General features: G+C 49.3%; 7 protein-coding genes across 7 annotated transcripts; 3 read left to right on the top strand and 4 right to left on the bottom strand.

The window, feature by feature from the left end:
* Positions 1-118: 118 nt before the first annotated feature.
* On the bottom strand, positions 119-580 carry N7455_005759 (uncharacterized protein; the record flags this gene model as incomplete). The annotated part of the gene is made up of 1 exon (XM_065605116.1): positions 119-580. The coding sequence occupies one exon, from the start codon at positions 578-580 to the stop codon at positions 119-121; it is 462 nt and encodes a 153-aa protein (XP_065462016.1).
* A 1,786-nt stretch (positions 581-2,366) lies between these two features.
* On the top strand, positions 2,367-3,971 carry N7455_005758 (uncharacterized protein; the record flags this gene model as incomplete). The annotated part of the gene is made up of 1 exon (XM_040959572.2): positions 2,367-3,971. One exon carries the CDS (start codon positions 2,367-2,369, stop codon positions 3,969-3,971), a length of 1,605 nt encoding a protein of 534 aa, XP_040809990.2.
* An 880-nt stretch (positions 3,972-4,851) lies between these two features.
* On the top strand, positions 4,852-5,460 carry N7455_005757 (uncharacterized protein; the record flags this gene model as incomplete). Its single annotated transcript, XM_040959507.2, has 1 exon — positions 4,852-5,460. The coding sequence occupies one exon, from the start codon at positions 4,852-4,854 to the stop codon at positions 5,458-5,460; it is 609 nt and encodes a 202-aa protein (XP_040810049.2).
* Positions 5,461-5,691: 231 nt separating this feature from the next.
* Positions 5,692-7,328, bottom strand: N7455_005756 (uncharacterized protein; the record flags this gene model as incomplete). The annotated part of the gene is made up of 3 exons (XM_040959500.2): positions 5,692-6,703; positions 6,766-7,134; positions 7,201-7,328. The coding sequence occupies 3 exons, from the start codon at positions 7,326-7,328 to the stop codon at positions 5,692-5,694; spliced, it is 1,509 nt and encodes a 502-aa protein (XP_040810037.2).
* Positions 7,329-8,387: 1,059 nt separating this feature from the next.
* Positions 8,388-10,537, top strand: N7455_005755 (peroxisomal copper amine oxidase; the record flags this gene model as incomplete). Its single annotated transcript, XM_040959566.2, has 2 exons — positions 8,388-8,502; positions 8,556-10,537. The coding sequence occupies 2 exons, from the start codon at positions 8,388-8,390 to the stop codon at positions 10,535-10,537; spliced, it is 2,097 nt and encodes a 698-aa protein (XP_040810025.1).
* A 1,232-nt stretch (positions 10,538-11,769) lies between these two features.
* N7455_005754 (phosphoglycerate dehydrogenase) lies at positions 11,770-12,771 on the bottom strand (the record flags this gene model as incomplete). The annotated part of the gene is made up of 1 exon (XM_040959516.2): positions 11,770-12,771. The coding sequence occupies one exon, from the start codon at positions 12,769-12,771 to the stop codon at positions 11,770-11,772; it is 1,002 nt and encodes a 333-aa protein (XP_040810068.2).
* Positions 12,772-13,953: 1,182 nt separating this feature from the next.
* N7455_005753 (uncharacterized protein) lies at positions 13,954-14,133 on the bottom strand (the record flags this gene model as incomplete). Its single annotated transcript, XM_065605115.1, has 1 exon — positions 13,954-14,133. One exon carries the CDS (start codon positions 14,131-14,133, stop codon positions 13,954-13,956), a length of 180 nt encoding a protein of 59 aa, XP_065462015.1.
* Positions 14,134-14,339: the final 206 nt, after the last annotated feature.

The following is a 14,339-nucleotide window of genomic DNA, read 5'->3' as shown; positions in this document are numbered from 1 at the left end:
GCGCTAGGAGAAACGAGAGACCGACCTCGACCGAGAGAATACTGGATGGGGAGCGTCGGAGAAACCGGTTGAGCTTGGGCGACGCTGCAAGGTGGCAGAACGTACGGAACGTGCCAATTCATGGTTGCGGGGCTGTTCGCCGATGCGGCATACGGAGCATGCGCAGCTGAAGTACCACTCGGGGGCCGTAGAGGGACTCGATCAGAATGTCGAAGACGCGATTGTGGATATTCTGAGTGAAGCGAGTGTAGCGCAGCTCTACGGTCGATATATGGAGGCGGGGATATCCTCTCCGATCACTACCGCAGTACCGTTGGACCTTATCATTTATTTGGTTTCCGGCCTCGCGCGTCAGGCTGTTGAGGTGGAGGACGATTGGTAGCGCGAGGAACCCATTGGAGGTAGGGAGTTTACTGCAATGGGCGAGAACCAGTAGATCTCGAGGGTCCAACAGGTAGTACGGCTTTCCGTCGAAGGGAAGCTTGTCATACGCCGACCACCGGATATACAGTTCCAGTGGGTCGGGAGCGGCAGCCGGGGAAGGATTGGCACTAGGTAGGAGGGTACTTGGCTGGGACATCTGCCGGGAGTGCAAATTCTTTCTTCTATAGCAACGCGAGATAGCCGCAGGAATCTAACGCGTGTACGGGCGACTAAGTATGCCACCGGCTCATAACTCTCTTATTGGATATTTCACCTCACCGTGTCTTTCATCACCAGAGGCATATACGATAAGGCAAGAATTGTAATTGGCCGCTTATACGGCTTTGTTAGGTTCTTTTGAGATGGCTTTTTAGATACCTTTTAAGATGTCTTTTAGCTATATACGAGGGCGGTAAAAAAAAAGCATATTCTATATAAGAGACTTTTCTACATATAACCTTTGACTACATAGTTAGTCTCCGATCCCTGGCCGGGATATACCTTCGAATACTTGTAAAGTGAGAGCGGATCTAAATCAACGCCTGGCAATATGAACGAATGAGAGAGTGATGAATTAGTGGCATACTTAGTCGCCCGTACGCACTATTACATATTGGTGTGGCTGTGATAGATATACCAGGTAAAATCCTGGTTGAGGCGGGCGACAGACTGATGCGGGCGCGAGGAGATAGTGACAGAAATCAAGGTGTACAGCGATGTATGGTATAGATGACTTGTGTATATTTCTCTGACTAACTAAAAATGACAAAGTCCGCTGTTTTCTGATATGTGCGGGCATAGCCTACTAATAATAACATACACTTTTATATAGAGCACGCTATCATGGTGTAATCAAACAGATGACACACTAGGAGGCTGCAACCGAGGAGCGTAGGGATATTCCGTGGAGTGGAGCTACCCCAGAAATTAGCCCCAAACTACAGTGGGGTATTGGGGGACGCAACGGAGCACTATAAACCTAACAGAGCAGCCCAAGACCAAGCCCCTTTTATCCGCCCTTTGGGTGGACATTCTGCGTAAATGGCGTTTGGTCGTGTTGCCACAAAGTATACGTGCAGAGTGTACATAATTGGTAACGCGCCAGCCCCTATTTAAGAGTTGGCCCTGCAGGCCAGATTCTGCACAGGCATAATCGCGCTAAATATAAACGAGCGAGATTCCAGCTTAAATGGTGCCGATCCAAAAGGTTCAGTGAAGACTTCAATATTGCGCAAACAAAGATTTTGCTAGTGACACACCTGAAAGGATGAATTGGTCTACCATGGAGATGAACTATGGACGCGTGAGTGCTCCTCGGTAGTCTTCCGCACGACCCAGTAAAACCCAGACCCAACCCAGTCTGCTGTGTGTCAAAGAATTGGAGGAATTGGGCATTAAACCAACTTCCCCCGGAAATCCCTCGAGTGGGATATCCAGCAGATCTCGAAATACCATTGATATCATGAACACTACCTACCCAAAAAAAAACCCCCGCGTGTACCTTCCGGAGAGGGAATTTTCAGCCTTCGTGGGGTGTGGGGTACAGAAAAAGAAAAACTGGAGCTCTACACAGACCTCTGTGATGTGTCCTCTAATTGTGTAAAATGCTTCCAAGTTTTGGATTTACTATGTGGGCCACACTCGGTGAATATCCAGTCGACATGCCCCTCTCTATGGCTACAGAGGCCGACGTTCCCCGGAAAAAAACGACAACCCCCGGATCTCGTGAATAATGGGGATGCGGGATATTCAGTTCCTCAAACTGCTCCAGTGACCCCATTCTTGGATCTAATATACCGTCTTCAGAAGGAGCATACAATATACATCCCGGAGACAACAGCTTCGCTTTCACGGCAACATCAATTACCTTGTCTGGAAATGACCTTAGAGTGACCACTCTGAAGACCCCTTCGTCCCCGTTCCCAACCCTCCCACCCGTTATTATGGACGTGGAAACCGAAGCAACCCTCAAACCAACCGACCAAACCACACAAGATGCCAAAGACCTCGCCGAATTCGGCCATGAGGAAGTCCTCGCCCGCAAGTTCAATATCTGGAGCATGCTAGCGTTGGCATTCTGCGTGCTGGGAACATGGTCAACATTTGCACAGGATCTCTCCGACGGCCTGATCAACGGCGGTCCCGTCTCGATTCTATGGGGACTGGCTCTTGTGACATTCTGCAACACCTGTGTTGCTCTCTCGCTAGGCGAGATCTGTAGCAGCATGCCAACTGCCCTCGGACAGGCGTATTGGGTCTACCGTCTTTGGGACTCACGCTTTGGGCGGTTCCTCTCCTACATGTGTGCATGGATCAATGTTTTTGGGTGGTGGACACTGGCCGCTTCCCAGGTGGCGTTTATGACCAATTTCCTTCTCGGTATGAAGGTCATGTTCAGTCCAGCCTGGACTGGTGCGTCGAAGGGATGGCTTGAATTTGTGGTTTATATTGCCTGTGTTTTTGCCCTCACACTAATCAATGTTATGGGTTGTCGGAAAGAGAAATTCTTACCCTGGCTGAACAACTTTGTCGGAATCTGGTTCTTCGGACTATTTTTTGTCTTTTGCCTTGCCTTGCTTATTTCAGTGGGAACGAAAGAAGGTCTCTCCTACCAGCCTGCCTCTTTCGCCTTTGGAAAGTGGATCAACCAAACTGGTTGGCCCGATGGCGTTGTCTGGTTTATTGGTCTCGTCCAAGCTGCATATGGGTTGACTGCTTTTGATGCCGTTATTCACTTGGTGGAAGAGATCCCTACACCCCGAAAAAATGCCCCGAAAGTGATCTACCTCGCCGTTATCTCCGGGGCAGTGAGCGGTTTTGTCCTGATGATGGTCTGCCTCTTCTGTATTCAAAAGGTGAATACAGTGGTAAACTCGCCTAGCGGCCTACCGTTCATGGAACTGGTCCAAGAAACGGTGGGCCAGACCGGCGGTGCAGTTCTAATCGCCTTGTTCATCACGAACGGCCTAGGCCAGGGAATCAGCATCGTCACTACCGCATCCCGCTTGACTTGGGGCTTTGCCCGCGACGGTGGACTTCCCTTTAGTACCTACCTATCGGAAGTAAGCCCTTACTGGAAGGCCCCCGTCAGGGCACTCTGGTTCCAGGGGGCTATCATAGCCCTGGTTGGAGTTTTGTTCCTATTCGCAGAGACAGTGCTGAACGCAATCCTCAGCGTCAGCACCATCGCCCTGACTATCTCATATGGGCTTCCTATCATGACTCTGCTCCTGATGGGCCGCGACAAGCTCCCGCCTGGTGGTCAGTTCAACCTTGGGAGACTGGGTGCACCGGTAAACTGGGTTTCCCTTGTCTATTGCTGTGTGACAACCGTCTTCTTTTTCTTCCCTAGCGCGCCCAACCCCTCGGGTGGTGATATGAATTACGCCATTGGTGTGTTCGGAGTCATGCTCGTTATTGCTGTGTCATTCTGGTTCGTCCAGGGCAGTCGCACCTATCTCAACACCGAGGAGTCGATTCCTCATGTTATTCAAGCCCATGCGATTGCAAATGATCCGCTGCCTGAACCAAAAAAGGAAGATCGATGAGGGGTTACTTGGGTGAAGTCGGTCGACATTTTCATCCAACTTTGCAGTTATGCTTGGGTATTAATGGGATATATATAGACATGGACGCTACGTGGATATAAAATAGCATTCATTCGGTTTAGACAAATGCTTATCAATTGAGTACTTGATCCATAGATGAGCCAGTAGAGCTGTCTAAGAAGAAACCCCCCGATGAATCATTCATAGATTTTACCATTATTTACCGTTTGTATCAATCTCCCGTCAACCATACAACACGTGGACTTGAAACCAACAAAATCTTTTCACTGGGACTGTAAATGCAGTGTGTTTGCATGCAGAATATTTGTCTTATTTTGAACTAATATGGTGTATATTCCGCATCCTATAGACTGAGTGGTGGGAATTATATGCAGCCCCACACCGGAATCCAGAGATGCCTCGATTGGGCCCGTTTGACTTCTCCTTTGGGGAAAACGGATAAGGGTACATATAAACAGTTTATTGTTCCCTCTGTATAAACAAAATTCTTGATAGACATTGCACTTACCTCCCTTACCTAGATGGACTTTTGTAACCTGGCATCGTCTCATAGTATTATAAGTAGGTAGTTGACCGTATAATCTAGATCTTCATATAGGAAACAGACCGAACTGAAACAATACCGCTATGATCTAGTTGATACATAGTCCTATCAATTTTGACTGTGAAGATAAACCCCATTGTTGAAAGCCAGAGGCGTTTGCTCCTAAGGCGTTTGCTCCTACAGATATCTAACATATTATCTATCCCCTGAATTAGTATATTCAACTAAATTTATACTCCCCTCCTTCTTTTCACCGATAATCTATCTTCAATTCGTACTTCAAAGGGCTATCTTCTTCATAGAGGAGTTTACACAATGTCCCAGATGAAGGGAAAGATGGAGGAGGTGCGTGAATGCCAGCCTCCGAATGCATTGCCAAATACCTGGGATACCAAGACCACCATTGAAGCTAGTGAGGCTGCACCTACCCTCACCTTGGATACTACGGTTAAATATGTTCCTTCCGTCAAACCAATGGTCTCCAGACTTACCCTATCGCGCTTTGGTGGTCCGACTATGGCATTGCACCCCGGTCACAAACGGAAGGCCCCCGTAGCTCCCGTGGGGTCTGCAGCAGATAAGCGTGTGAAGAAAGCCCCGATCTCGAAGCGCCCCGAGGCGAAAACCCCGATCCCAGGACTTGCAACCTCTAAACATGGTCCGTTTGATGATATTGAGTGGCATAACTCTGTATTGGAGGATCCTGAAAAACTCCGCTTGGAAAACTCAAAGGCTCTTGTTACTGTTTACGAGGGCATTTTGGAAACTCTAGCGCAGATGGATCTTGACCTTCGGAACTTGGAGGAGATGATGGTGGATCATGGATACATTGCGGAATATGTAAGCAAGAATGATGATGCAGAAGGGAAGGAAGCTAGCTCGAAGCAGGGTGAATCGTTGGAGTCAGTTGGGGTAAAATACTGAGCAGTGGGCTGTCGTGGAGCTCGCCCTTCTCCCGTTTCACATTTGATCTGCAGTTAGGGCCGGTCAGAAACCTTCGTTTTATCTACTTGTCAACACGGAATCTTCAAAACCGGAAATGCTTAATAGCCCTGTATCATGTCGAACTTGAGATGCTCCTTTGGATTTCAATTTTGCTATGTACAATGTAATAGGTCCCTCTCGTAGATTCAAACGCCCTTGGAATCATCTCTCTCAAAGCTTAGACTTCATGTTCACATGAATAGCCTTAATATTTGAGTAAGCAGCAAGACCAGCCTCTCCAAGTTCCCGACCAATACCAGATTGCTTCACGCCACCGAATGGAATGCGCCAATCGCTATCATTGCTAGAGTTGATCCAGACCATACCAGCCTCAATCTTCTTAGCCACGCGATGCGCACGAGTCAAATTTGTCGTGAACAGGGCACTTCCAAGGCCATAAGTCGAGTCATTGGCCATCTCAATAGCATCCTTCTCCTCGCTAAATCGGGCAATCACCACGAAAGGACCGAAGACCTCCTCTTGGTAGATACGCATCTTGGGCGTAACATCAGTGAAAATAGTAGGTTCAACGAAGAAACCCTTGCCATCACCAACCCCAGTGAAAGGCTTTCCACCAGCAATCAGAGTGGCCTTCTCAGACTTGCCAACATCAATATAAGACATAATGCGGTCATACTGAGCCTGCGTCACTTGCGGGCCCTGGAAGGTCGATTCCTCGAACGGATCACCGACCTTAGAGACATTCTTCACCTGAGCTTTGAATGCGTCCAAGAAACGGTCATAGATCTCGTCCTGTACCAGAATGCGGGATGTGGCCGTACAGATCTGCCCCTGGTTGTACATGATACCGATATGCGCCCATTCAACGGCCTGCTCGAGATCCGCATCGTTGAACACGATGAGTGGGCTCTTGCCACCCGTCTCTAGGGTGATATTCTTCAAGTTCACGCTGGCCATCTTCATAATCTGCTTGGCTGTCGCCGTGCTACCCGTGAAGGCGATCTTGTCCACGTCCATGTGTGAGGCGAGTGCGGCTCCGGCGATGGCTCCGTGTCCGTTCACAATATTCACCACGCCGGGGGGGAAACCTGCTTCCACGATCAGGTTGGCAAGGAAGAGGATTGAGAGAGGGGTTTGCTCCGCTGGCTTGAGAACGACTGTGTTTCCGCAGGCGAGGGCGGGGCCGAGCTTCCAGGCGGCCATAGCGAGGGGGAAGTTCCATCTTTAGTGTGAGAGTTAGCAATCGGTTTCGGCGACGCTTGATCGCAGGTCTTTGTGACTTACGGGATAATTTGGCCACAGACACCAACGGGCTCCCGCACAGTGTAGGCGAACTTATCCGGGGTTGTATCGATAACCTGGCCAAACACCTTATCGGCGTATCCACCGTAGTAACGGATTGTTTCGGCGGTCTCGGTGAGGTCGTCATTGAAGGAAACGGAATATGGCTTTCCATTGTCGATTGTTTCGATAGTGGCGAGCGTGGCACGGTTGTCCTCGATGAGCTGGGCCAGGCGGTTCATCAGCTTGCCGCGGTCAATGCCGGGCAGGTCGCGCCAACATGGGTTATTCAAAGCAGCGCGAGCTGCTTTGACGGCCTTGTCAACATCGTCGGCGGAAGCTGCGTGGATTGATGTGATTTCCTTTGCGGTTCTATTTTGAACACCAGTTAGTTATGGCAATAAGACATAGGAGCTTAGTCTTCAATTTCTCACGTACGTGGGATTGATGCTGGCAATCTTCTCTCCGGTCGAACACTTGACCCATTGGTTATTGATGAACAAGCCGGTGGGCTGGGTCCAAGTGTGGCCGTTGGGGGCAGTGAGTTGAACGGATAAATTGGCCATGACTGTATGTGCTTTCTATTATGGTTCTCTTCTGAGTAAGAGAAGATAGTGAAGCAAGATGAGATGAATTTGTAACTAGTTCTTAAACCTGAACTCAGCTATGGAAATTGCGATGAGTGCTTCGGCTGGACATGCCATTCCAGGCAGCTTATCGGATACATCATGGACCAGGGACCGACCCCACACGACAGAGATCAACCTCCGGATTTTTGAAGCTAAAAACGGGTCGAAGTTGAAGTGGACTGTAGTGGATTGACTTGAGACAGGCCGAAATCGCCGTTGATAAGCCGAGCCGCTAACCCAAAACAGGCAAGTCCACCCACAGGCTGTCGCATCGTTTGGATTAATGATAATCTGAGATAAATTGCTCTTCTGTTTAAAGGTGTAATTTGAATGTCTCTCATTTTTCGTACATATTAAAGATGAAAAGTTCGTGATCTAACTACGTTATGGGCTACCTAGGGGCTCCAGGGCTGTGGACGCTTACATCGCATCCATGTGGAAATAAGCTTGATTTAACGTCTTGGCATCCCCAACCCTGCACAGCCGTAATATCCCCTCATTCGTCTATCGGATCAGATATTATCAAATTAGGGCAGGTCTTGCCTAGTATCGATGCACGGTCTTTCCTACAAGACTTGCCTTATTAGGCCGACCACTAGCAGATGACTATGGCCAACACATCTGTCCGACCCGTTGCAATGCCATTGGCTGGATAATTTCGATGGCAAACGCTTTACGCAAAAGATATTATGACATAGAATCAAACTCTCAGACAAATGCTGTGCAAAGACATATCTTCTCCAGATTATATCCCAAATTGAGCAACGGCGAGAGAATCCACTTTCGGGAACATTCGCTCACTTTGTCCGAGTTGCTTATATCGTAGTTCCAGATCCTGATTACCCGAATGGGAAGGTACATGCGCGGAGATTCGATTAGATATTCAAGGTCCATTAGCTATATAAGGTGTATCGTAGCTTTGGGATGGAGTTTCTGGTTTTCTACAACTTCACAACTCTCTCTCTTTCCCCTTGATACCCCTTACACATCTTCATCATGGCGTCTGCCCCTGATACCGAGTCAATTCCTGGCTACACAATCTTCCGTGAGGGGGATTATGAAAGTGTCGCTGCCGCAGCCATGCTGCCACAAGGCACCCCGCATCCGTTAGGTATGAAATGCCTCTAAATAAAACCCGAGAGTACTACTAACTCCAAACCCTAGATCAACTTTCTATCAAGGAAATTCCAGAGGCGGCAAAGATCATTCGGGATTATGCCAGCCCCAAGTCCATCAAGTTCAACTGCCTCACACTCCGTGAACCCCGCAAAGCGGAATACCGGGCATTCCGTGCTGGCACTGTTCCAGCTCCTGCCCGTCGTGCCTTCGCCATTGTCATTGTCGGTGGAACCAACAAAGTCGCAGAGGTGGTGGCCAATCTCGCCACCGGCAAGGTTGAGGAATGGAAGGACGTTCACGATGTGATGCCTACCCTCACCCTAGAGGATCTTGATGTGATGGAGCGTGTTGCCCGCAAGGACCCCCGCGTCATCCGTGCCTGCAAAGATATTGGAATCACCGACATGAGCAAGGTCTTCTTGGACGCATGGGCTATCGGCATCGACGAACGCTGGGGATACGACCACCGTCTCCAGCAGGGTCTGGCTTACTACCGCAACTCTGAGTTCGATAACCAATACGCCCACCCTCTGGATTTCAGTGTTGTCGCCGACACCGACACAGAAGAAGTTCTCAGCGTCGACATTCGGTACGTTAATGGCGAGCGGACTGCTGCCCCTCTCAAGGAACACAACTACCTCCCCGAATTCATTGGCGACAAGTACAAGCACGATCGCCTCAAGCCCATCGATATTACCCAGCCTGAGGGTGTCTCTTTCAAGGTCCGCGGCAATGAGCTGACCTGGGCCAACTTCAAGATGCACATTGGCTTCAACTACCGTGAAGGTATTGTCATTTCCGATGTGCGTACCCACGACATGTACGAAGATCGTGAGCGCACCCTCTTCAACCGTATCTCCGTCGTTGAGATGGTTGTTCCCTACGGCTGCCCCGAGAAGCCCCATCACAAGAAGCATGCTTTCGATGTCGGCGAGTACGGCACTGGCCTGATGACCAACTCTCTGAAGCTGGGTTGTGATTGCAAGGGTGCCATTCACTACATGGATGGTGTCATGTCTACTTCCAAGGGTGAGGCAGCCGTCATCAAGAACGCCATCTGCATTCACGAGGAAGACAACGGTCTCCTCTATAAGCACACCGACTACCGTGACGGTACAGTTATCTCCGCCCGGGACCGCAAGCTCATCGTCTCTCAAATTATCACCGCCGCCAACTACGAATACGGCTTCTACCACACCTTCACTCTCGACGGAACCTACAAGTTGGAGATGAAGCTGACCGGTATGCTGAACACCTACTGCATGCACCCAAGCGAAACCGCTGCTCCCTTCGGCACGGAAGTCGCCCCTTCTATCAACGCCCACAACCACCAGCACCTGTTCTCTCTCCGCATCGACCCTGAAATCGACGGCCAAAACAACTCCATTATCCAAAATGATGCCGTATCCGCCGAAGCCGCCGTCGGCTCCCCAGAGAACCCCTACGGCAACGGATTCTACAGCAAGAAGACCCCCCTCCGCACCTCCCTCGAGGGTGCTGCCGACTACTGCTACGAGACCAACCGTTCATGGGACATCATCAACCCGAACCGCATGAACGCCATCGCCAAAAAGCCCGTCGCCTACAAGATCCTCAACAACAACTGTCCCCCTATGCTCGCCAAGCCCGGCAGCACTGTCTGGAAGCGTGCCGCTTTCGCCCGCAAGCCCCTCTGGGTCACTCCTTACAAGGACTACGAGCTCTTCCCGGCTGGTGACTACGTCTGTCAATCTGATGGCTCTGAGGGACACCCTTACAACTCGACCATTGCCGACTGGGCGAAGCGTGATGAGAACATCGAGAACACCGATATCGTCTGTTACTTGCAGTTCGGTCTGACGCATTTCCCACGTACCGAGGATTTCCCCATCATGCCTGCTGAGCCAGTTAGCATTATGCTGCGTGCCTCCAATTTCTTTGAGAAGAACCCTGGTCTTTGGGTGCCTCCTTCGGCTATTTGTGTTGATACCCAGTCGAAGAATGCGTTCCCTTCTTCTTGCTGTGCCCCGAGTAAATCTCGGATGTGAGTGGTGAGGGGAACGACGGCATTGATTTATGGCATGGCGTTTGAAAATGGGGGCCCTTTTGAGTTTATTTTGCACATACTAAATAGTACATAGTCTCATCATCTTCGTTTATATCACATTGATTTTGATCAAGTTCTCTTGGGTCGTAGTGTAGTCTGTTGAAAATCCCACATAATCTTTAGTTAATTAACATAGAATTGGGGTTTCAGCGCGAATTCTAACACGGCATCATGCCTAATAACTTGCTATGCAATTCTTACATGCCAATAATCCTGAACTCCTACGGAATGCAGGTTAGCGCCGTTGGTTCAGTTGGACAGCTGCATCATGTCGTATCGTGGGAAGAATATTTCAATTCAGGCGGCTTTCGGTCAGTGGAATCAGGTAGAATCTACGCATTATCATGTTACTGCCTGATTCCGTTTCTCATTCTATTCTGCAGGTGTGGTAGAAAATTCATAAATGTGGCCTTCGACTCTAAGTATGAAGAGATCATAGTGTAGAATTTTATTTCTAACATTATTCATATCCATCCAATCCATCCAATCCATTCATAGTTAATTTTATTCTGATCTGCTACATGCAGTACAGTTCTCACCGTATTATTCAACGTATCCGAAACAATTCCGCGGGATCCTGCTGTGATTTGTGCCACCTTCAAGTCTTTCCTTGATGTGAGAACCCGTTCGCGACCTAAGGCCACTATTAGTTGTACATATTGAAGAGGGGAACGCTCAAGGCTATATGCTCTCAGGCATACGGGTCGATTCAGCACTCGCAGTTCAGATTTATACCCGAGTTTGAACCGTGAATTTTTCTCAACCCTAGCCAGTACAGTTCATGCATGTACCTGTTTAGGATCTTATGCATCCAAGATCTGCAGTGGCTGCATGTAGCCCGTTTGATGGAGAAAATTGCTTTCTGAATCCTTTCCTGTCATGGTGTCTACTTTTTTTACACTGGTCCTTAATTCTACATAACATTTTGTCTATGACGAGCCCCTACAACAGAATATATTCACAGTCACCATACCATTGCTCACTGTTAAAGTCTCGCCGTTAATTCCCAGGGGCCAATTCAATTCAATAGACTCTAGACATACTCGTAGGCTAATACATGTAAGACCTATACAGCGAAAACAGGGCATCTAACCTTCATTTCATCTATGCATGTATATATGTACTCATAAACTCTATCAAACAAGCAATGTTCGCAGTCACTTCATCCCAAGCTCAAATAATATTCTTCAGCTCCTGTCCAGCAAGAAGCCGTCTGAGGTTATACGCAATGAGCGCCTCAGCCCCACGGGGACGTCCACCAGCAGCATGAGGCGAGAGGATAAGGTTCGGCGCAGCATAAAGCTTCGACTCCTTCGGGAGGGGCTCAGCAGAGAAAACATCCAACGCGGCACCACCAATGCTACCCTTCTCGAGCGCCTCAAGCAGCGCATCCTCGTCAACAGAAGTACCCCGACCAACATTCACAACCCAGGAATGATTCGGCAGCAACGCCAAACGCTCAGTGCTAAGCGCACCATTGGTACTGGCCGAACCAGGCAGAATCATAACAAGGGCATCGGTCTTAGGCAGGATCTCTTGCAAGCGATCCTCTGCAACAACCTCAAACCCATTTCGCACACCGGTACTCCGCGCAACACCGGTAACATTGGCCCCGAGCGCAGTCAGCACGGGTGCAAGGTTCTTGGCAATATTTCCGAATCCCCAGATGGTAATATTAGCACCCTTGAGGGTACGGAAAGTGCCGGGGGCACGGTCAGGCTGGGGGCCGCCCAGATGACCGGGCCACTCGCCGCGGGACTGGTAATCGCGCATCTCATAGAAGCGACGGGCGGCATTGAGGAGCAGGCCTAGGGTGTGTTCAGCGACTGTTTCGTCGTGGAGACCGGAGCCGGTTGTGATAGCGATGCGGGAGGCATCGAAGCCTGCACCGAGGACGTCGTTCGGACCGGCTGCTAGCGACTGGATCCAGCGGAGGTTCTTCATGCGAGAGGCTGCGTCGCGGAGGTTCGTGGGTTTGTTGCTCCATGTTACGAGGAACTCGGCGTCGATTAGGGGTTCGGGAATTGGGAGTGTGACATCGTAGGGGTGTAATTCGACGGAGAAGCCTTCCAGGGACTTTGTGTCGAGGTGGAGGGAGGTAGGGTAGAGGAGTTTCATTTTGAGGGCCCGTTGGAGGTGATTTGACAGAGTCTTGAGGCGTTGGCTGGGTGACATTAAGAGGGGATGGTCTTCTTATGCGAGAGGAGGGGAGTTGGCAACGCGGGGTCGGCGGAGCTCCGCCGAGACCGGGGTAACTCCGGCCGAGAGCACAGATGCCGACCCCGGGGTGATCAATGAAAACTAGTAATGCAATTCGGTCCAGGTGGCTCTAGGGGTATTAAATGGTTACAGTAAGTCACTAGTTAAAGTAATGTAAAAAAAAAAATAGTTTTGAAGAGTCTGATTGAAAGGTTTTATAGGGAGTTGGTAAATGAGTTATCGCACTGTTAGTCAGTACTACCCGACCTGTATTCACATATACACGTCCTTGAAGTCTTGCGATATTCCCCCTGGTCTTAGTGTTGACGTGCTCCCGTCCGAATCTGATATCATGTATTCTCCATCATTCGGAACTTAGGCTGATCCGCTAATAGCAAAACAAGATAGGTTGTACATTGCGGCGCCTACGGCATATAATCTTCCTTAATCAGGACGCAATAAGGTCCCTGGATGTCCAAGAGGCGATTATTTCATAGAATGCGCAGCATAATAGCGCCCAATGCCGTACCATAGAGTGGGCGTTGGGCCGTGCCTTTTGCGCTATCGGTGTGAAGGAACCGAATACGCTAAAGGTTTTATTATAGCAACCCATGCCCAAGAGCTCTTTAAATGGTGTCGTGACAAACACCAAGTTTTGAAACTAGGTAGACTGGTACCACAGTAATATTTACTACAGCGCTGTTGAAGAATGATCTGAATGAAAGGCAAGAGCAAAGTGAGATGTTGATGGCAACGACGCCAGGGGTTAGTCAACAATAACTAAAATGAGATAGCAACAATGCCAGGATTTGGACCTTAGTCCAAGAAATGGGATGTCGATAATCCCTGGCCCAAGGGCAAAAGTTAGGATAACTGAGATCCCTACCAGTAGGCGTGGCCTAAACTGGCAAAAGTGAAGGTATCCCCAGGCAACCAGATGTGCCAAGAACGATGGCGACGACTACCATCTGATAGTGGTTTAACCCCAAAGGTGGCCTTGCCTGGCAGAAATCTCTGCACAGTCTCCTACGTAGGAGATACTGCTAAGACACTGCTTGCCACCTGAATAGATCCTAGCTACGTAGCTATCGATCTGAAGTTGAAGCTATTCACAACTCCTGAAAAAGCAATCCCCGGGACTTGGCGGGATGTGAAAGATCAACTTAATTGAATGGATTGTGCTAGGCGAGAGCGAGACACAACCCCTGTACGTCGTGATGTACAGAAACCGAGGATATTGACAGATCGTGAGATCACATCAATAACGAGCTCCGCTTCCAAATCACGATCAAAGAGTTCTTCTTCGCGGACAGCGCGCATCTCCTCGACCAGGGACATCATCTGCTCTTCCACGGCCCAAAGGGTATCCTTGTGGTTGGAGAAATGTTTTCCGGATTGGGAAATCTCACAAAGTATGTAGGTAGGTCATAAGCACAATGGGTATTAGAAATTCGGCCACGGCCTATATAAAGGACAAGATATACAGCAAGAGATATACATAGAACGACAATAGACATGGGGGAATCATAATCACAAGCACCAAT

This window comes from Penicillium solitum, assembly GCF_028829755.1.
Source record: "Penicillium solitum strain IBT 25940 chromosome Unknown utg000003l_segment0_segment0, whole genome shotgun sequence".
Taxonomy (NCBI): Eukaryota; Fungi; Ascomycota; class Eurotiomycetes; order Eurotiales; family Aspergillaceae; genus Penicillium; species Penicillium solitum.
This window is presented reverse-complemented; position numbering and strand designations above follow the sequence as displayed.